This window comes from Equus asinus, chromosome 15 (assembly GCF_041296235.1).
Source record: "Equus asinus isolate D_3611 breed Donkey chromosome 15, EquAss-T2T_v2, whole genome shotgun sequence".
Lineage (NCBI taxonomy): Eukaryota > Metazoa > Chordata > Mammalia > Perissodactyla > Equidae > Equus > Equus asinus.
Window position 1 is genome coordinate 35550292 of NC_091804.1, and position 22320 is coordinate 35572611.

Genomic DNA, 22320 nt, shown 5'->3' on the forward strand with positions numbered 1-22320 from the left:
TAACTCAAAAATCAATCTTAATGACATCTGCAAAACCCCTTCATCTTTGCTATCTAATGTAACCTAATCATAGGAGTGACATCCATGGTATTTACAGGTCCTGCCCACGCTCAAGCAGGGCAAATGTATAGGTTGTATACACCAGGGGACAGAAATCTTGGGGGCCGTCTTAGAATTCTGCCCATTCTACTCCCCAAAAGTGCATAGCAAGTTATTGGGAAGGGAAAATCTATTTGGCTTGTAGGCCTTCCCACGCCCCATGAAGGAATCACCCCATTCAGGCCTCATTGCTTCTGCTGCCTCAGAAGATTGGCAGGATTATGAACAAAAATGGCCCAATATTGTCCAAAACCCACTTTGCACCCCCTGCTCAATTCTCAGAAATACTGTTATACCAAGTGCCACTCAGAGTTAGCTCTCCAGATAAATTAGCCCCTGTGCAGGGCTGAGCAGCAATGTGGCTATAGTAACCAGTCTTGAAGATGGCTTTCTAATGAGTCTTGCCTCCTGGTGTTACTCCTGCCCTTCTGTAGTCTCCTTGCACAGTGAATAAGGGTGACCTGTGTGACCAATAGGACATTGTGGAAGTCACAGTGTGTGACTTCCAAGACTTGGCCATAAGAGGCATTGAGGCTTCCACCTGGCTCTCTTGGCTCACTCTCTGGGAAAAACCAGCTGCGGTGTCCTGAGGACAAGTTAGTCAGCCCTATGGCGGCCCCTGTGGCAAGGAACCGAGGCCTCCTGCCAATAGCTAACATCAACTTGGGAAGTGGATCCTCCAGCCCAGTCGAGCTTTCAGATGACTGCAGCCCTGGCCGACACTAACTGCAACCTCCTGAGACCCCAAAATCACCCAGCCAAGCTGCTCCTAATTTCTTTTCTTTTTTTTAAAGATTTTATTTTTTCCTTTTTCTCCCCAAAGCCCCCCAGTACATAGTTGTATATTCTTCGTTGTGGGCCCTTCTAGTTGTGGCATGTGGGACGCTGCCTCAGCGTGGTTTGATGAGCAGTGCCACATCCGCGCCCAGGATTCGAACCAATGAAACACTGGGCTGCCTGCAGCGGAGTGCACGAACTTAACCACTCGGCCATGGGGCCAGCCCCTGCTCCTAATTTCTGACCCAGAGAAACAACATGAGATATTTATTGTTGTCACAAGCCCCGAAGTTTGGGGGTAATTTTACACAGTAATAGATAATATAGGGGCTTTCTGGAGCTAATATCTTACCGAAAAGATGGCACTGATGAGACTAAAGTGCCACTTATTGGGCACTTACTGTGTAGCAGGCTCTAACCTACCTCCCCGTAGGCTGTTGGAGCACAAGGTAACAGCCAGTGAGCTGAAATCCAACTCGAAAGGTCCTGACTCACCGTCCTACAGCATCCAACGGCCCGAACACAATTTCTACGACAGCAGAAACCTTCTCATCGGCATCATCCAATAGGGTAGCCCCTAGCCACATGTGGCCATTGAGCATTTGAAATGTGGCTGCTAGTGCAACTGAGAGGCACTGAATTTTAATTTTTTAAATTTTAATTTAAGTGTAAGTAGCCACTGTATTGGGCAGTACAGATGTAAGAGATGCGAGGGCCTTCTGCAAAACCCAAGTTACAAAGAACAGAAACCCACTCAAGCCTCATGGGACTCAGGAAAACAAGGGTAGCAGGGGCCTCGGGAAGAATTTGAAACCAGACTCACTGCTTCAGAGGAAGCTTGTGAGGCCCAAGGAGCCCCCAGTAAAGGGGTTCTGGGTGACATAATCCCATTGACAGGCAGTGTGGTTATGAGCAGACTCCAGAGCCCCATGGCCAGGGTTCAAATCCCACCTCTCCTGTTGGTAAGCTGTGGGTTTAACCTGAGCTGCAGTTCCCCCCTCGGTAAAATGGGAATACTAATAGCACCTACTATGTAGAGTTGTGGATTAAATGGGTAAACGCGTAAAGCAGAGTGGGTTCCTGGCATGTGCACATGTGACGTGAGCCACGTGGCACCAAGGGAAGACCACCAACGGCAAGGCCCTGGCATGAAGGTTTAACTTGGCATGGACACGCCAAGGGCAAGTTGTCCCCCTGGTGAAAAGGATCTTACCCACCTCACAGGGTTGTTACAGGATCAAGAGAGGCATCAGTGGTACTTGTCCAGGGCCCACTAACAAGAGTGTGTGCAGAGGCCATGCAGGTGACAGGAGTGAAGTAGGTGGACAGAGACTGTAGCGAGGCACCCGCCCGTCAGCAAGGCCTGATCGTTGCCATATCTTGTTTTCCTCTAAGGGAAATGGGGAATCTGGATTTTTATGGGAAACGTCATTTTATAGCTGGCAACTAATCCAAGGATTTTAGTGTTTGTTTTTTAAACACGGTGCCGCCTAAACAAAACACTGAGGTAGGCGCCACACGCCCCACAGGCTGCAGCTCAGTGTGGGCGTGGGCGTTCTGACTTTCTTCCCTCCTCTCCAGGTCCTTGCTGGCTTCTTACTTCTCCCCCTCCCATGTCTGGCATCCGGAAGGGCATTTGGTCAGGGCAACTATCTCAGGCTCCACTGAGATCAAGGGATACAGAGCCTGGAAAGGATGACTTCTTATGACATTTAAAATGACAGGCAGGCAATCTAGAAAGTACCAGATTTTATTATCTTTTTATCAAAAAAATCAGTAACAGACAACAGTGTGAAGTGGCTACAGAAGAGGTGCTCACTCCCAACACAGCCAGAGAAGAACACAGGGAAGAGGACCCAGCCAGCTGGGACCCTGTGGTGAGGGGTGCAGAAGCGAGGATCATTCCCTCCACCCAGCCAGTGGGGTCAGGAGACGACCTGGCCTGCCCAGGCTAAGCCACCAGCCTCTCGTCTCTGGAGAGGAGGGGTCGCAGACAACAGGCTCTGGAGCTAAGGCCTAATCAGCCCCTGCCGCCATCCCCCTCTTTACCCAGGGAGACAAAGGCCATCCCAGCAAAGCTGGGACTGTGACGTGTTAAGTCAGTTTAGTTCTCCAGCAGTGCTGTCCAAGAGATAGACATGGTCTCTGCCTGCGTGTTCGGTACAGCAGCCACTAGCCACATGTGGCAACTCAGCACTTGAAATGTGGGTGGTGTAAGTGAGGAGGGAATTTTTAACTTTATGTAATTTTAATTGATTTAAATAGCCACATGTGGCTAGTGGTTACCATATTGGATGGTGCAGCTCTCCAATTTTCTCTTAAATTTGGAGAAAGCATCTACAGGAACACCAGCTGTGCTAAATTAAAAGCTAGATAGAAGGTGGAATCATCCACCCTCAACTATTCCAGCCAGATCAGGAGAAGGCACCAGGAACAGGGCCAAAGAAAGAGGTAAAAATCCACTCAGCCACACAAAAATTCACTCACTCAACCATCCGGCCAACTTCAAACTGGAAATATCATACTATCTCCTGAAAAAATATATATATCTATTTTTCTAGAACCAAGGAAGAATAATAATATATTACAAGAAGAGAGATACAAATATCCCAACATCCCTTCCATTATATTTTGGGATCTGCTAGAAAACTATGTTTCAGTACAAGCTACTTCTTAGCAGCTTCAGAAAGGGCCAAGGTCATGAGCAGGGGAGGGGGAAGTATTAAAAAAAAAAAAATGGGGAAGGGCTTTAAAGAAAAAGAAGAAAGAGGGAAGGGGAGGCCCTGTCTGAAGCTATAAATAGTAAAAAAAACAATAATAAAAATCATATCTCAGGCTCTTCTTTCATTTTCGAGAAACAAACAAACAAAAACCATTAAATACAAACTTAGCAGGTACTGTGGAAATGTGCACGAGAGCAGGGACCTCGGCATCTGCTCATTCTTGCTCAGGCAAAGAGGCTCTGCATAAAGGAATGAATTGTTAAAAAAAAAAATACCCCACTAAAAATAGATTTACAAATATTCTACAAATCTATTTCAGTATGAACTTTCAGCTCCTCTCCCCATCCTCTTGGATTCCCCTCCCTCTCCAAATAAAACATTTCCAAAAGTCACTTGAAAGAGCCTAGAATGGCCCGAGCTAGACCACAGTGACTCCTGTAGTGTGGTCACAAGTGCCCTTTGATGGACACATCTCAAGATGCAGATGGCTCTAGTCCCTTCTCCCAGCTCCTAGCAGAAGGAGGACTGTGAAAGGGAGGGAGGCTGCCAGGGGTGGACCTCCAGCAGGACTCACACAACAGCTTCAGAGGGGCTCTGGATGAGGGATGGTCAGTATAGGCTCTAAGCTAGGCCTAGCTTCTAAACTGGGAGATTAAGAAACGATTCAGTCCCAGACTCGCCTTCAGAAAGGCCAAGTTTAACCCCATTTTTCTGCTGAGACAATCGAGGCCCAGAGAATCAAGAGGAGGCAGGAAGAGTAGAAGATGGCGTCTCTCCGGACACAGAGCTGGAGATGCTGATAGGTCAGTGTTAGCTTGCCCTCCCCCAAAGGCCAACCTTCAAAATCCTTCGGCTTCCCTCCCCGCTAAAGTCCAAGCTGGTGCCCATGCAGAAGATTCAGGCATAGAACTCATTGGTGGGGGCTTTTTTGTAGATGGGTTTCTTGCCCAGGTCGTAGCTGCCTTCATCCTTCTTCTTCATGCGGTATACCAGCAGCAGGACCAGGAAAACGGCAAAGAGGATGCCCACAACGCCACCCACAATCAGAGCTGGAGAGAAGAGAGGAGAGAGGGGAGATGAGAGCTGGTCTCTGGGACCTCGGGATACACTGCCACGGCCCCCAGTTGGTCCTCTCACAACTGGACATCCTTACCATCACCATCACCTGTGCCGGGCAGCCTTATTTGATCCTCATGACCTCATTTATGAGAAGGGGGTCACTATAAGTCACTGAAGACCATAGGGCCAGAGGGACAAAGCCACCATTCCAACCCACATCTGCCTGAGTCCAAAGGCAGCCTCCTTCCAAACACCAGGCTGATTCCCCAGCAAGAGCTTAGGGCTGAGCCAGGAGCTAGGAAAACTGCAGGTTGTGGAAATCCCCCTAGACATACTTACCCCACGGTGCTGAGCACAGTGTGCTCTAGCTGTGCCTATGTGCACACGAAGCTAGGCAGGCCTATACTTCCATACACAGGTATACACATTCTCTGTACACACAGGTATACGCTACCACACACGGCTGTAACATACTAATATGTCCACACGACTATGTTATAGATAATTATATATGGTGGGTTATGTTCCTACGTACGTAGCTCAGTGGTTAAGGTCTAGGTTCCACCCCCATTTCTCCCACTTACTGGCTGTGTGATCTTAGGTAAGTTCCTTCCTCTCTCTCCTATTGCAAAGTGGAAATAATAGTAGCTTTCTCATATGTTTGTCCTAAGGATTAAATAAATTAACCCACTTAAAGTGCTTAGAACAGTACATAGCATATGCTCGATGCTTATTAATTGTAAACCTTTGTGGTTTCTATCTGTGTCCCTAGCACCCTGAATCAGGCCTGGCACAAGACTAAGTCCTTAATAAATGATGCTCGCAGTTCGACTCAGAGAGGAGCACTGCCCAGGGCACCTGGCTAGCATCGGGTAGATGTGGGCTTCGACCTCAGATGAGCTTGTGTTTGCTGCACCATGCCAGGTGGCCTGAATGGCTCATTCCTGCTCGCTGAGGGGGCAGGGATGTCTCACAGAATCCTTTCTGTGGCAGATTGAGTCCCCTAATTCGGTCTTACTCAGGCTAAGAAGATTAATTTTCTGTCCCCACATACACTCCACATCTATGCACAGAATGGAGGCACAATGGCACAGAGGAGCCAAGTAAGGTTCTTTCTGGGCTAAAACTATGAAAAAGCAGCAACAAAGAGTCCCCAGAAGATGCCAGAAAAAGCACATGGAATATCACCTAGGAACCCCATCCCTGTCTCCATCACCTTTCCCTCTGATGACTTCAACCCTGGGTCTGTGCTGGGACTTCCCACAAGGTCAAGGTCCAAGTACAGTCTCAGAAGTGACTCTAATCCTAGGTTCAAATGCCAGGTCTACCACTTCCTGGTTCTGTGACTTTGGACAAGTGGTTTGGCTTCTCCGAGCCTCAGTTTCCTTATCTGTAAAGAGTATGGATAACTATGCCTGTCTGATCCGGTTGTTCCGGGGACTCCATGAGGGGGGCCCATGCATCACATGGCACATAGTAAGCACCTGATAAACGCCCAGGTGCTATTTAAAAGCTACTGGAATGGAGGGTCCAACCTCAGCTAGCTCAACAATGTAACATTTTACACAAGGATCTTACACTTGTTTAATTCTCAACTGGAAGATTTAAGAGATGGCGTGGCTTCAGTTCCGTCTCTTGCTATGCGACCCAAAACAAGTAGCTTGCTTTCTCTGGGCCTCGGTCTCCCCATGTCTAAGAAACAGTTGCTTGGACCAGATCAGTGGTTTTTAAATTTTTCTTTAAAAGCAGTAGAAGCCTTAGTTGGTCTGCTAATCCCACATGTGCCAGCTGAAAGGGAAACTGTGGTTGAAGAAGACGGATGAGCCTTTACCTCTGAACTACTTCCACCAAGTAGTGTGAAACTCCTAAGACTAACTGGTCACTAAGGGCCCCTCTAGATCCAACAGCATCCCCCACCCTGCCCACATCACACAGAAAGTAGTGAAGGAAAAGATAAAAAAAAAACAAACATTGGCTCCAGTACCAGGAGGCCAGGGTCAGGGCTGAGCTGAGCCCAAAGTCACTGGGGTGAAACTCCCAGGGAGCTCGTCTACAAGACGCAGGCAAGATCCTTTATCTGTCCCAGAGGGAGGAGGACACGGGGCTCTCTCCTGGCACCGCAAGCCTCCTCAGAGCTGCTGGCCCAGCTGGTTCCCAGGAGACTTGAGTTCCCTAGCATGGGTCCAGGGTGCCCACTCACCCGGCTGGTTCATACAGAGTGGCTGTCAGCCTGTAAAATGTGGCCAGAAAGGGAGTTCCCGCCGACAACCCGCCACCCCCCCCCGCCAACTCTAGAGACCCCAAGGTGGCCAGGGAAGGAGAAAGGGAGCCAGTCACCACCACCCCGGCTGAAGGCCCCACGGTCAGGCTTGACAGAGCCACTCCTGAAGCCTCACACTGGCACAGAACTTTCCCCACAACAGCACATTACAGTCAAGAACCCTGCAGCTCTCACCTGAGGCCAAAACATTGACCCTCTCTGGACCTCAGTTTCTTAATCTGTCACATGAAAGTTCCCTGTGTGCCCCATACCCTGAAGGGTCAATTTAATGACAGATTATACTAACAAATCAGAACAGCCTTTTATAGTTTGCCAAGTTATTTCAGATGCTATTGTTCATGGAGTCAATACACCAGCTCAAGGAAGTGTCACTGTACCCATTCACAGAGAAGGAAACTGAGGCTCCCCTCATCAACTGAGCTTCTGAAAGTTTCCCAGCCAAGGTAACAGGCTATCAAGTGATAGAGTAGGGGGAGGGGAAGCCAGCCCAACCCTACGGAGCCTGGGGCTTTCAAGGGAAATTTTCAAGAGAAGTTACCTTTCAATAATTAACTCCCCAGGTGCCAAACCCAGGCTGTAAAAGAGCTTTGAAAATAAGAGAGAAGGACTTAAGGCAAGTGAAGGACTCTACTTGTCTCTTCTTTAGAAGCCTTTGATCCGCAGTCCTCCCCTCCACCAGGCTGCACGGTCAGAGGGGGCCCCTTAGGGAAGTGTAGTCCTTCAGTGCCCCAGCGCACCCTGAGAGCCTGAGAGGAAGGGGTGCCAAGGAGCCACGTGGGCTAGAGGCATCCCTGCCTACAGCGCTACCCCACTGAGCCCCCTCCCCATCCCAGGCATCTTGTGAGGAACACGTGACCTCACCTGCCAGGACCTCTGTCCTCTCAAAGATGCTGCTGCTCTGGGCAGTGCTGGACATGGACACCTTGTTGGACACATCCTCGTCCTCTTCAAAGGGCGAGATCCTCTTGGGGATGACCTCATTCTCCCCCAGTTCCTCGGGCTCAGTGGGGACCTGGTCTCCAGGCCCTGCCTTCTCAGGGATGTGGTTACTCAGAGGCACCTGGATGAGGGAAGGAGAAGAGAGACACACTCAGCCGCCACGTCTCTGGCTGTACCATGTGGTACTGGAGCAGAAATCGGCCAACAACCTCTCAACAATCATGCTGTCAAGTCTGTACCCTCAACTTTTCTAGTAGGTCTGTCCCCAAAGGGGAATGAATAATGTGACGAAGGGTGCAGAGAAGCAGGGGTTCCCACTCACTGCTGGCCAGGGGGTATTCTAGAAACCACTCTAGAGGAGAGTGTGGCAAAACTGCAGAAATTGCTTGCCCTTTAAGGCAGCAAGTTTGCCTCTGGGATTCTGTCCTAAGGAGCTAATCAGAGATTTGTGTAAAAGACGCCTGCTGTGGTATTCTAACTTTAGAATATCAAAAACTTACAAACTTTTCCATCAATAAGGGAAATCAGGTAAAATATGATTATGCACCCTATAGAAATGAACAGGAAGAACATTTAATCATCTGGGGAGATATTCATGACCACCTTCAGTGAAAAATGCAGTACCCAGAACTGTGTCTATAATTTGATATTAATGTTGGGAAATACCTAGAAGCGCAGAGAAGGGGTCGGAAGCACAAAATTAAGTGTTGATAGTAACTATCCCTGCAGGAGGGATGGCCTCGCCATGACCCACAGTTGTCCTGCCCCAGAGGAGCCCAGGGCTGCAAATAAAAGCCTTCTTGCAGAGTGAGGTCAGACCCTCATTATTCTGCTCCTCTTAACAGGTGTTACAGAGAAGCAAGGGGCGAGAGGCAAAAGCATTTAGCTACTTACCAAGGGGTGAATTACTTCAGGGAAGATCCTGGGGTCCTCTGAGTCATCTGAAAGGTCATAAAGGCTGTGTGAGTGTGAGGTCAGTTACCCCCAAATAAATGACTCCCAACGCCATGGCTGGTGGGAGTCCTAACTCACAAACAGCCCCCAAATGCTCACTGTCCAGCAGGTAACCATTCCCACTCCAGCCTCAGTCACTTCATCTGTAAAATGGGGCTCCTAAGACCTGCCTCCCTGGCTCTTTCACAGGAATGCTGAGCTGGTAGCTGAGCAGATGCTTCGTCAGCTCCAAACTCTTGCTCTGTAAAGTGTGGATCCAGGGACCAACAACATCACCGGGGGGATGTTAGAAATGCAGAACTTCAGGGCCCACTGAAGCAGAATCTGCTTTTAACAAGCTCCCCGGGGGACTGTTTGAGTCCACTCTAGATTGCAACATGATATATTAGAAATTGCAATATTAAAATATTTACTGAGCGCCTGATACGAGCCAAGAGTTTTAACTCAGTCCAGTCCCCACAACACTGATGTGCTGTCATTACTGTTCCCATTTCACAGATTGGGAAACCAAGGCTGGGAGGCCACAGAGGGGCAGGTTGAGCTCAGGCACCATGGGACTCCAAAGCTCAAACTTGGAATCGTTATAACAGCCTGCACATAGGAGGGATGGTTCTCGGTAGTTCTATGTGGCCCGGCAGCGAGGGCCAGAAGTCACAGAAGACCAGGAAAGGCACCTGCCCTGGTCCAGCCCCAAAAGGCCTGGCCCCTTCACCTACATGCCCCTACCACCAAGCAGGGGCTTGATCTTTGTTCCCCATCCACACCTCTGCCTACACATGTCCCCAGGCTTCTGAACTGGTTCTTTTCCTTTTCAAAGGAAGAAAAACACTCCATCAGACCTCCCCATCCCCACCCCTACCCCCATGCCCTCAGCCAAAGGTGGACAGGTTGAGGCTAGTGCTCAGAAAACCTACTGCTACAAATGAACCCAAAGCAACAAACAACTAGCCAGGGGAGGGTCTCAGGGGTGCAAAGGGTTGATCCAGCTACTTTTGTTTGCTCTTTTTTGAGGGAAGAGGAGCACTGGAGAAAAATTTCCCCCAAAATCCAAGTCCCCATGCATGGTCACCATGCTAGGAGATGAGGCCACATCCCCTTCAGCCCCGTGCCCCAGGCCTGCCCACCATGCCCTCCATACCCAGATCTCCAGAGCCAGACAGCTCAAAGTCATCGGCTTCCTGCCCGAGCTCCCCAGCGTCCTCGTCATCTGGCAGGGCGCCGGAGAAGTATTGGCCTTCTAGGAGGACTTGGGGGTCGATGACCTCGGTCTCTCGGATCTAGGGTGAAAAGAGGAGATACATCAGCCAACAGGCCCCCCAGTGCTCTCCAACAGCCCCTGAGCCTCGAAAGGCAGCGAACTGCACATTCAGGAAGGTAAGCCGGAGTGCTGGAAGGGGATCAGGCCAAAGCCTGGAGACCTGGATCCTGGATCCGTCCTGGCCCCTCACTTACTGTGTGACCTTAGGCAAGTCTCTTTACCTTTCTGGGCTAATAAAAATCATAAAGGTGGGAATAATCAGAACACAGATATTACTAGGTACTATTTACTAAGCATTTGCTACATGTCAGTCCCTGTTCTTAATAACTCTAAAGGCACTTCTTTAACCCCATTTTACAGCTAAGGAAACTGGGCATTTGAGACATGAAATCATTTTCTTTTGGTGACACAAGTAGCAAATGGAGGAGTGAGGATTCCAGACAGGGCTGCCTGACTTCAGAGCCAAGGATCCCATACTCCAGGGTCCTATGATGCATTCATTCACAGCTGATTCACCCAGGGCAGGGAGAGGGCTGCTGGCTCTGGTCTTACCCAGTCCAGGACACCTTTCCCAGCTGAGTCAGACTCGGCTGGGAGGGGCAGGGCTGGCTCACGCACACCCCAGGACAGCCTCAGGTCAGGGCGCTGTCCAAGCGTGGTGACTCAAGAGTGCATAAGCGCACGCTTGTATTCAGCCTACAAACATCTCCCATGGATCTGTCCTGCAGCCAGCACCGTGCAGGGCACAGTTCCAGCACCCGTAAGTGCCACTCAGCCCCCAGGAAAACCCAGCTGGTCACAGCAGGATCTTAGGTCCACCCCACTGAGAAGCTTTCAAAAGGAAAGTATCAAAAGTCCACAGGGGCAGAGAACTTTCCCAAGGTCATACAGTACATCAGCGACCCTGCTTCCATCTCCTAGAGCTCCGGAGAGCAGAGAGGAGGCAGCTGAGATGCCTACACCCTTCCCCTTAGCTTCCGGGCTGAGGCTTCTGTTGCCCCGGGCAAAGTTCATTATTCCACTAATTAATTCAAATATTAAAGTGCCTACTATTTCCCAGAGGAGTTAGTGTTTTGATTAAGTTCAACACACCGCCCCCGCCAAGACATTCTCATCTTGTTTCCCAGAGTCCCTATTTGCGAGAAGTAAGGGCTCTGCTCGGAACCACAGAACACCAGCTGGAGAGGCCAGGGAGTTCCTGGCTTTCCATTTCATAGAATTTGAGAGAATCTGAGCCCCAGACAGGGCAGTAACCTGCCCGAGGTCACACAGTGAGTTAGCTACAGAGTTCTGAGTGGAAAGAGGCCAGGTCTGTTTCTGACTGCCCAGGCTGTCCTTCCCTTAGCTGAGACTACCGGTGACATACGGGGGAGCCTGAGAAGGAATATCCGTTCCTAAGACAAGGTTACCATCTCAGGAGATGCCCAGGCTCCTCCTGTACTCTCCACTGGCTTCCGTGGAGAAGGGGGTGGACCTGACTGTGGTGCTATCTTCCACCCACGCGAGGGCACATGCTGGATTCCGGGAAGGGAGCAGTCTCAGGCTGGGAGGAAGGTGGCGGGCAGGCACTGCCCCTCCCACCGCCGGAAGGGAGAGAGCGCCTGGCACACGTGGGGGTGGGGAGCCAGAAGGGGTTAAGCTCTGGTTAGGGATGACTTCATGACTCGAGAATCAGGAGCTGCTGAGCTGCTGGAGCTGGAATTCCAGCCCCCGCACACAGCCCGTGCCTGTGGCTTTGGTTTGGCAGCTGAAGGAAAAGGCTCCTCCGTGCTTGCGCAAGCTGCCAGTACCTAGGGTGGGGTCCCTGCGCTCCTATCCCCATCTCCTGCTGCAAATTCCCCTGGGGCCCAGAATCGGAAACAGCAGGATCTCCATGGCTTACCAAGCTAACCACTTAGCATGAAGCAGGTCCTCCTAATAGATCTTTATTGCAGAAATGGAAACAGGGGGCAGGAGGCTCAGAAAGATAAAGTCACTTGCCCAAGGTCACACAGGCCGAAAGTGACCGCACCCAGGCGTAGGACCAGAACCCAGGCATAGGTCACCTAAGCCTTTAACCACATACACATAAACACACGCACAAACACACGTGAACATGGAGTGCCCGCCTACCCAGGCTAGGAGGGAGCCCTGTTAAGTGGAGGTCAAATCCAGCCCAAGAGGGAAAGAAGGTACTTTGGCTGCTTGTTGACTCAGCCTGGAGACCAGACTGGCTGTGTGGAGTCAGAGCTCAAAGTCCTCAAAGCAGGGGCTGAGATCCCAACACTGGGCTGTTTCAGGCTGAGACCCTCCCCAACCCTCCCTGTGCCCCAGGAGTCACGGAGTCACAGAATGTTGTTTACCGCATCCTGCCCTTCCTTTAGTATGTGAAAGTGCTAAGAGGTGTTTCAAAACAACCCATGGGATTAAAACGCTGATTGGCTGCGAGAAACTACCTGCAATTTACATTAACGAAATGAAGACAGAGAGGTGGCGGGTATGATGAGCTTGTAGCCAAGTGGGCAGCAAAACTGAGGCTGAAACCCAGATTTATTCTCAGTTCGGCACTCTTTGTGGTCATCCCTAACCCTTCATTTTTATACCAGGTTCCCAGAGAGAATAAACTTGTTTAAGGTCACACCGGGGATCAGCGGCATGGCCAGGATTAGACCTGGCCAGACACCTATTCCAGGCTCTAAGGACAGGGGTCCCTTGAGGCTGTGCATTGGATGAGCATAGGTGCCCTCCTACAGCAAGTCAAGGGAGAAGCTTTGTCAGGCTGATGGGAAGACACAGGAAATTAAACCCTTCTTCAGCTCCAGAAGTACCCTCTCTGGCCCCTTCCCCACCCATGACCCTGATATGAGGGAAATTCCCAAGTAGGTGGGAGCCAGCAAGACTGGACCAAGCTCCATGAACTGTGGGCAATCACCCCTTGTGTGTGCAACAGCCCTCCCTTTCCCCACCCTCTTTTCAGACAAGGCCCATTCAGTCTGGGGTGGCTTTGAAGAACCAGGCCACCAAGCAGCCAGGCCCAGCCCTGACCAGAGAAGGACCCCACCCTGCTCCTGGCTAAGACTGTGGTTTGTTCTCGGCTCACCCATCCCTGCCTGGGGAACACGCGTTCATATGTGTGTGCACACACAGGCACCCTCTTTGTCCCTCTCACAGACACAAAACAGAAATCGTCAGCTGAATAAGGCAGTGGGCCTGGGTCCCCCAGACCATGGTGGGCACCTGGGGTTGATGCCTGGGGGTTTAGAGATGCTGGATGCTTCCCTAAACTATCCATAGAAAAGAAGAGAGCTGGGTGCTGTTTTGTTCCAAAGGGACTAGCACCTGCCACAGAAGGTATCTGAGGCCACAGAACACAACCATCCCATTTTATAACCCAGCAAACAGATGACAAGACAAGGGGTTTGCCAAGGTCACCCAAACAGCTGGCAGCAGAGCTGGACTTCGAACCTAGGTCTCCTGGCTCCCGGCTGGAGTTGTCCTCCCTCCCCCTTCAAGGGTTTTGGCTGCTCCTAAGGGTCTCGGCAAATCCACAGACTGCAGCTGTCACTCCAGATATACTCCCCCCACGCAGTCCATAGCCTACAGGCATGAAGCTAGAAAAAGGTCACCAACCCTACCCCAATGTCCCACAGCTTCAGTCACCCAGGAAAGGCATGGAGACTGGGTAACTAGCATGAGTATCCACCACATGCCAGACACCAAGCTGGGTGCTTCTCTCTAAGCTCTTTTTATTGGCACAAAAGCCTTGTAAGGTGCTTTACTCATTTTTTGCAGGAAACTGAGGTTCAGCTGATTCATTCATCCAAAGTCACACAGCTAGAAAGGGACAGTGCTGGGACTGGATTCAAACCTAGATCTTTCTCAAGACCATGCCTTAGCCACAGCCAGGCTTCTCACTGCCACCCACGCTTCACCTCTCCACCCCAACCCCAAAGCCACAACACACACTGCCAGGCCAGGGCTCCAGGGCACCCCCTCCCCTGGCCAGGGAGTAAATAAAGGTGAAAGTGATATTGCTCAAACAAAAGAACAGAAAATTGGCTGGGGCACCAGGGAAAAGTTCAGGGTCAAGGCTTGGTTAAATGTGAACTGGTGGGGGCAAAGGAGGGAGGAGAGCCTTCCCTCACCTTGATCTTCCCCAGGGGAGGCAGGGTCAAGGACACACTTTACCCTTATTTCTGGAGGTGAGACCAGATGGGCAACTGGGCAAGCCAAATTTAGGAAGGAGGGGGGATGGTGATTCCCCTGGGCTCCAACTATTAAACCCACCAGCGTGACCGTGGCAGGAGAGCCCCTAGAAGGGGCTACTGATACAGTCACTGTCCTCCCCCATCCCCCTTCTAAAAGGTCAGATATCCCCCAGCATGAGCAAAACCCGGGGACCACAACCAGGACTCTACACCTTGGCAGACCAACGAAGGATTTACCACCAGAGCACTTACCCATAAGGGCAGATGTACAAGCAAACTGCAGCCCTGCCGCTTCTTAACTCTAGGGGCCTCGGGGTTATTGCACATCTTGAATCCTCAGTTTCCTCTTTTTGTAACCAGGGCTGGTAGCATCGTGCAGGATGATGAGGATTAAGTGAAAATGCATTAATGTGTGCAAGAGACCCAGCATGTGGCCTGGTACACAGCAGGTGCTCAGTGAGTAGCTGGCTCTTATTAATCCCGACCTGCCTTCCTTCTGGCTAAGGAGATTAGTACTCAACGGGTCAGAGACCTGGGAAAAGTGATAGAAGCAGTTCCATTGCTAGAAAGAAAGTGGTCGGTGGATGGGCAGGTGCTTTGCAAACTGTGAAAGGACATCCACATTCTTATTTTGCTTCTGAGACCAGAGACCAACCAACCAGGTCTCTTAAGATTGTGCAAGAGAAAAAGACCCAGAGATGGGCAGAGATCTTCCCAAGGTCACACAACTTTGAGTGCCTGTCCTAAGCAGACAGAGGCAGAGGGAAGACCAGTTGAATGTTCCCAAAAGGAACAAAGGGCAGTGACCAGAGACACCTGAAGTTCTACCTGGGGACCTGTACCCCCAGAGTATTTCCTGACTTGCCCCGGGGATGAAGAAAACATCTAGAAGCCAGAAAGAAACCACACACCAATCCATGACTGGGTACTCTGGTACCTGAAGGGTTAAGCCAGGTCTAGGGGACGGGGAGAGGTGGGGATTCGAATGTCACTCCAAGGTCAGGTTACTCTGAACACAATCACTCGAGAGAGAAGCCAGGCTGGGCACTGCCAGCAGCCAGCTTTTCACCAGCTCCCCTCACAGTGCAGCCCATTCCCACAGCAAGGGCTCCAGGATCCTGGGGTGCCAGCTAGGCAAGGGGGCGGGAGCTGTTGCAGCCTCTGGACATAACCCCGCCAGAAGCTGAGGCAGTACCCTTGTCACTAACTCCCTGGGTGATCTGGGGAGAGTCCCCTCTCTGGGCCTCAGTTTCCCCACCTGTAAAAGACGGTTCTCAAAGAGACAAGCCTCCCTCTGTCTGGAGGCCTGGTAACGAAGCTGGGCACTGCTCCGATTACCGGTGGAGACAGCCGGGAGGGGGCTGGCTCCCTCAGGGCCGCAGAGACAGAGGTGCATTGAAGCTGGGGTTTGTAATCTAGGCAGCGGATCCGAGGGCCCTGCTGGATCCGTGGGCAGGACGTAAACAACCCTCCCTCTCGTGTTCTGCAGAGCAGAGCCGATAGTCTTGCCTCGCTGATGAGACCAGCCCTGGGTGCTGGCTTCCTGCCCCTTCCCAGCCTCCCCCGCCACTCGGAGAACCACCGCTCCAGACCAGGTCAGTCTGTCCCACAGACATCTCCCGGCCGGGCGGGCTTCCCCAGGGCAAGGAGTATCCCTATTTCTGTCACCCCTTTCCCCACGCCCTGAGGTTCCGAGTAGTACAGCCAGTCCCTGCAGGCCTGGCCACAACCGGCCGGGCTCCACCAAGTCACTGTTTCCACACATACCAGCCTCTCCCTGCCTCCCCTTTCCATTACCCCAGGTGTCACCTGACTAGCAGCCTCTACTGTGCCAGAGAAAACTGGGGCAGCTGAGCTCGGGGCCTGAAGGATGGGGGAGGGGAGCTGAGTAGGAGGGCCTGGCCCAGGGTCGGGGTGGGGAGCAGCAGCCCTGGGTAGGGGGAATGACGACTGTAGAAGGCCGAAGCCAAACTGTTCAGATCACGGAGTGATCTTTTGGGGACTCCTGGAGCCCTCTGAAAAGGATAGAAGGTTTTGAACCCCAAGAACTGTAACCATCGGCTTACATTTTCAACGGGTACACAGACATCACCTCCCCGAAGCCAACGTCTGGCCAGGTTAAGAACCCTTGTCTAGCTGCTAATAATAAACCAAACTTAAGGCAGCACTTTACAAGTTTGCTAAACACCAATTATGACCCTCAAGTGACACAGGTGTTTTATAGAGGACATTAGGGCTCACGGTGGCAAAGTGACTTAATAACTGTGTGTCCCTGGGTGAGCGGCACAGCTGGGATGGGGACTCAGCTGTGAAATGTACCCACTTTACAGTCACCCAGCCTCCAGCACACATAGCCAGAGGGCTCCTCGAGGTGCGGGACCACACCCAAAGGTCACCAGTGAGTTAACAAGACAGCCCAAGAAGTCGGGTTTCTCGTATTCCTGGGGTTAAATCAGGCCCCAGTTGTTGCCACGTGCCATCTCCTCCTCCCTCTCTAGGCACCACACAATGAAAACTAGCTTTGCAGAACACTGTACCTTTTCTGTCCACCATCACAACCCCCTCAAGCCCAGAGGGCTATTTGCAATTCATTCAGCCTCCCCAGGATTAGGAACTCTGCCCCTCCTCCCTCCTCCTACAGAACACTGCCCCTCCAACACAGGAGGGTGACCCCAAGTCCTGGGCAGTGTCCTGTTTGTCTGGGACCCTTTGTGAACCCCTACCCTGCTCCCTCCAGGCTGAAAACTGCTCAGCAGGGGGTTCCTACAGATCCCGGCAGGAGGGGTGGAGCTGCCAGGAACTGGTTCTTGTTTAAATATAAACCCATCGGATAATTAGCCAACAGCCACTTCTAAGACAAACAAATAAGAGATTTGGGCTCCATCAGCCCCACCCTAGACTCCTCCCTGCCCACCTCGCAGCTGTTGGGGGGAGGGGAGGAAGCTTCCAGGGTCCCTGGGGTGGGGTCGTCAAAGGTCCAGGCACACCTGGCCTCCTCCCTCCCAGGCGGGGTACAGGGAGCTCTCCTTGCAGCCTCTCCTATAAGCTTTACCACCATCTCCTCCCAGACCGGGAAGCTGAGGCAGCCCATCTAGAACCCTGCAGCAAGGAGGAGGAGTGGACTTCACACCCCTGCAGCGAGGTCTGGCGTCCCAGTGCCCTCCAGCCAGTCCCAGGAAGCAGGGGGCGGGGAGGCGGCATGTCAGAAAAATCAGACACTCCTGGGGTCAAGTCAAATCTGGACTGCACCAGCTTTGCTCCATGAACTCAGACCAGTTGCAGCCTCAGTTTTGCTCTAAGGAAAAAAGGAAAAAAAAGAAAAAGCTCTACCTGCTTTTCTTGACCTGCAGAGGTCAAAAGACCAGTTCTGAGGACTGGCTGAACTCTACCCCGTCAAAGTCCACACACAGGCAAGGTGCTGGAATGTTGAGGGCCTGGGACAAGTATTCCTGTATGTCCCCTCAAGGCCCTGGACACTGAGACGCAGGGTATCTCTAATAGGCTCCCAAAGGACAGGATAAATTCTGGAGCCCATTCCGACACCCCGACCATAGAGTCATCCTATTCGCCAAGACGTCGAAAGGAAACGAGTGACTCAGGCAGGCCAGCTACTGCTCTCCTCCAGTGACTCACAGAGCCCTGTCCAGCCCCTTCCCCCAATTTTCAACAGTCTTTTGGAAATCATGCCCCCCAGTCCAGGAGGCTGAGGACAGTTAGGAGCCAATTCCTCCCCAAAGGGAACAGAGGCGGGAAGCCCAGGCTGGCTCTCCCAGCTCCTCATTCAGGCCGGCTCAGCACTCCAAGTCCTTGGAAGGGTCCTCTGTTTCCAGGAGCTGGGGACGGCAGGAGCTGAATGTCTCCGCCACCCCTCCCAACATCTCTTCTTGTTTAGGCTCTTTACCAAGGAGGCCAAGAAGGGCCCCTGCCCCCGTCAGTGGGTAATCCGGGCAGGAAGCACCTTTACAGGGCTTTGGTCCCACCTCATTTCAGAGTTGGGGACACTGAGACCCAGAGATAGGGCATATTTGCTCAAGGCCACCCAGCAATTCAGAAGTAGGACCCAAGTATCTACCTTCAAACCCAGCCAATCACCTCATCTGGAATGTTCTCTGAGGATGCTCAAACCAGACACCTTGTGTTATCCAGACAGACCTGGTTCTGACCTTGGCAAGGCACTACATTCCTCGGAGCATCAGTTTCCCATAAAAATGGAGATGATAATACCTACCTCCCAGAATCACTGGGAGGCATTCATATTAGTGATAAATAACCTCGATGCACCTTTTAGAATGAAGTTCACACATGCATTTATTTATTCATCCATACAAACGTTTCCTGAGAACTAACTCTGGGACAGGTATTTCACTAAAAATGAACAGAGCAGAGTTCCTGCCCTGGGTGTGTGGGTGGAAGTGGTACTGGGGGGAGGCTCAGAACATGGTGAAGCATATTAATTCCCTCATGAACCATAAGTTTTTTTAAGAGAGGGAATGCCTTAGATGTCTTAAGGTTTCCACAGCCCCTTTCAAAGGGTAGGTACTAAATTATTAATAGAATATCTGAGTTGGAAAAGGCTCTCCAGGCCATTCAGTTCAAACCCCTCACTGTACAGATGGGGGATGTCAATTCAGAGAAAGAGACTCAACCACATGGAGCCCTCCAATCTGTGGCCAAAATATTCTCCTGGGTGCTTGACAGCTCTCTGGGCTTCTAAGAACTTCCAAGAGCTCTCACTGGTCACTCAAGGGTCCTAGACCTCCTGGGCTTCCGCCCCACCCCTACTTCTGTGCAATCAAGGAGAGAATTCTCAAGAAGACCACAAACATTCTAAGCTAGAGTACACCTGGTGGATAGGGGCCCGTCCCCAGAACTGACTGGGCCTGGTGCCAAGTCAGTGGGCTGTGCCCCTGGGCAGCAACACCTCTGGCAGGTGGGCGGGGGGGGGGGGGGGTCCAGCTCCCAAAACAAGGCTGCCTTTAATTGGCCAGGGAGGGAGTGGCAGGAAAGCAGTTCAGGGGAATGCTCCCAGCTGGACAGGAAGAACTGGTTTAGGATGGCAAGCCCCGCCAAACGGAGAGGAGTCTGGGTGCTCTGCCTGGGTTCCTTTCCCAAAACCTGTGGCACCAAAAGGGGGGTGGGGGGGAGGGACCACCCAAAGGGAGGGCAGGCCTTTGGCTTAAACCTAAAATTTGGGGAGGGGCCCCAACAACACTATTGGAGGGGGACTCCTGGACAGAGATTCTCATGGCCTGGATGCTCTCTGCTACCCCAAAGTGGACCATTTTACCTCTCTCAGCTCCCTCATCTGTAAAATGGACCTAATATAATCTCTACATGCTAGGTTTTCTGTAAGGATAAAATGCACTGGGGTCCAGCCCCACAGCCTGGTGGCTAAGTTCCACTTTGGTGGTCCGGGTTCAGTTGCCGGGTGTGGACCTACACCACTCATCAGCTGCCATGCTGTGGTGGCAATCCACATACAAAATAGAGGAAGACTGGCATGGATGTTAGCTCAGTGACAATTTTCCTCAAGCAAAAAGAGGAAGACTGGCAACAGATGTTAGCTCAGAGTGAATCTTCCTCAGCAAAAAAACAAAAACAAAAACAAAAACCACCAGACCTGTCACACAGAAAGCGCTCAATTAATCATAACTGCTCTTAGCAAAACCTTCTCCTTGGGCCTGTTTTCTCCACCTGCAAAAAGAAAAGGGTGGACCAGATCACCTCTATGGTTTAACCCAGCTGTGACAAGGTCTGATTTTTCTGGCCACAACCTTGAAAGGAAAGGTGGGGAGAGGGGGCAGGCAAAAAGGGAAGCCCTCTGACCCAATTAGAGACGGAAGGTCTGTGACATTAGCCAGGAAGGGGAGCGCTGAGGTCACAATGAGAGAGATGGACTCCTCTCTCAGGAAGCAGCTGCTCAGGGCTGACGTCTCCCCCAGCTGAAAGGCCACCACACTCAGGACTGGCACAGCCCCCTCCCCCAAACCACATCCTTCTGACTGCCCCCAGGACACAGCTGTCTGTTCCTCAGTCTGAAGCACCTGCAGGCTCAGTAGCCTCTGATCCGAGACTGGCATGTGGCTGCCCATGCAGTGACCTCACAACCTCCTGGGTTTTTCTTCTTTTCCCCACACTGCCCAGGCCAACGGGACCCAACATGGCATTCCTCCAATGCCTCCCCAACTGGTGACTCCAACACATCCTTCGGGGCCTAGTTTGCGGCACTGCACGAGGGAACAGCCGGCTTGAGTTCGAGTTCCGGCTCAGCCACTAACCTTTTGGCAAGGGTTTGGGGAAGTCATGACCTCCCCCTGGGTCTCTGTTTCCTTTCACCTCAGAATTCCTTGAGGCCGGTCAGCCCAAAAGCTCAACAGACTCTACACTAGTCTTGAGTTACCAGAGAATGGGACACAACAGCAGCCACTCAGAGCAGCATCAGACTATCAGTTAAGATAAGCGCAGAACTTGAAGCCTGCCTGCCTGGATTTGAATCTGACTCAGCCCCTTATTAAGCTGTGTGACCTTGGGCAAGTCAGCTAACCTCTCTAGCCTCAGGACCAGTGTAAAAACGGTAAACAGTAGGGTTGCAGGCAGAATTAAGCTAGTTGATAAGCCATCACAACAACCATTAGAAAGCTATTAGAAAAGTGCCAGGCACACCATAAGCGCTAAATGTTTGCTATAATCACCGAGTGCTAGCAATTCTGCTCAGGTTGGGGGCGGTTCTTGCTCAGGGTCTCACTCATTCCTCTACAAGAGCCTACCAGGTAGAAACGACTCTCCCCTAAGTAAGCCAAGCGAAACAGGAGCCCCAGAAAGGAAATGACATTAATGAGTAAACTTCACGGACTTGCTCCCCACAAACACGGGTGCTTAAGGGCACAGAAGAGAGCACAAAGCCCAGGCTTGTGGGGGGGCAAATGGCCTCTCCCAGCAATTCAGGCACCCACCTCCCAGATAAGATTGCCTCCCTCCTCCCCAGCTACTGCTGGGATAAATGGAGCTTCTGGTGGCCCAGGGCTTTATAAACTATGACAGGGACCAGTGGCCAATGACACGGAGAGGCTTCTCAGGACTCACTGAGGCCTTCTCTCCCCTGGCCCCCTTCACCCAGCTCAGGGTGGGTGCTTCGACTTTGCAGTCTGCAGCTGAGCAGAAATAAACACTCCTCTTGTAGAAAGCAGGGGCACAACTACTAGTGAGGTGCTGAGCGTAAACCATCCCTGCCCTCGGCCCTTGAAAGATCAGACTCCCAACTCTGTAGGGACGCTGCAGGCGCACTGGTCACCTCCTGCCCTGCTTCCCCATACCTTTGTGCAGATGGGGAAACTGAGTCTCAGAAGCGACAGGGCCTTGCCCTAAGGCACAAGCCAGTGCAGGACTGGGGCCAGAAGTGAGTCAGGGCTCAGTTCTCCATTCCCTCGTGTGTGAAACAAGGCCCCACAGAACCCTAAACCCCTCCCCCTTCTAGATACACGCAGCCCCCCCATCCCCAGGCCACCTCGGATTCTAGAGCTGCCCGCTCTGGGCGCCCAGAGGGCAAAGAAGGGGATTCAGGGCTCCGAGCCTGCCCCGGGATCACCAGGGAAGGGGCGAGAGTGTGGGAGGGAGAAGTGACACCGGCTTAGTCACTGGGAGCCTGGAGCCCGCGGCGGGGCTGAGGTCAGAGGGAAGCGTGAAGAGCGACAGGCTAGGGGCGCGCGGCGCGCGGAGGAGCCACCCCCGGGAGCCTCCCTGTGACCCCGGAGCCAAGTTTTCAACAAAGTTTCCCGGCCCTGGGCTACTAGTTGGGGGCGACGCAGCCCCTTGCGTACCCCCGACCCCAGGATCTCAGGAACAAAGGAGGCACCGGGCCGCCCCCGGTGGGGATCTCCAAACACCTACCGACTCGGCGGCGGCGGCCTGGGCGCCCACGAGGAGCAGCAGCAGCGCGAGCAGACGGGTGGGGGCCATAGTGCCGCGGTGCGGAGAGGGCGCGCGGAAGGGTGGCACGGGCTGGCGCGCGGCCCTTCTTATAGGCGGCGGCCGGCCCCGCCCCGG

The 22320-nt window shown here is 52.2% G+C and overlaps 1 protein-coding gene across 1 annotated transcript; it reads right to left on the minus strand.

Moving 5' to 3' along the window:
• Positions 1-2610: 2610 nt before the first annotated feature.
• SDC4 (syndecan 4) lies at positions 2611-22320 on the minus strand. The gene is made up of 5 exons (XM_014859864.3): positions 22165-22320; positions 9971-10109; positions 8773-8819; positions 7801-7999; positions 2611-4648 (listed from the first exon to the last, which is right to left on the minus strand). The coding sequence occupies exons 1-5, from the start codon at positions 22231-22233 to the stop codon at positions 4497-4499; spliced, it is 606 nt and encodes a 201-aa protein (XP_014715350.1). The 5' UTR covers positions 22234-22320; the 3' UTR covers positions 2611-4496.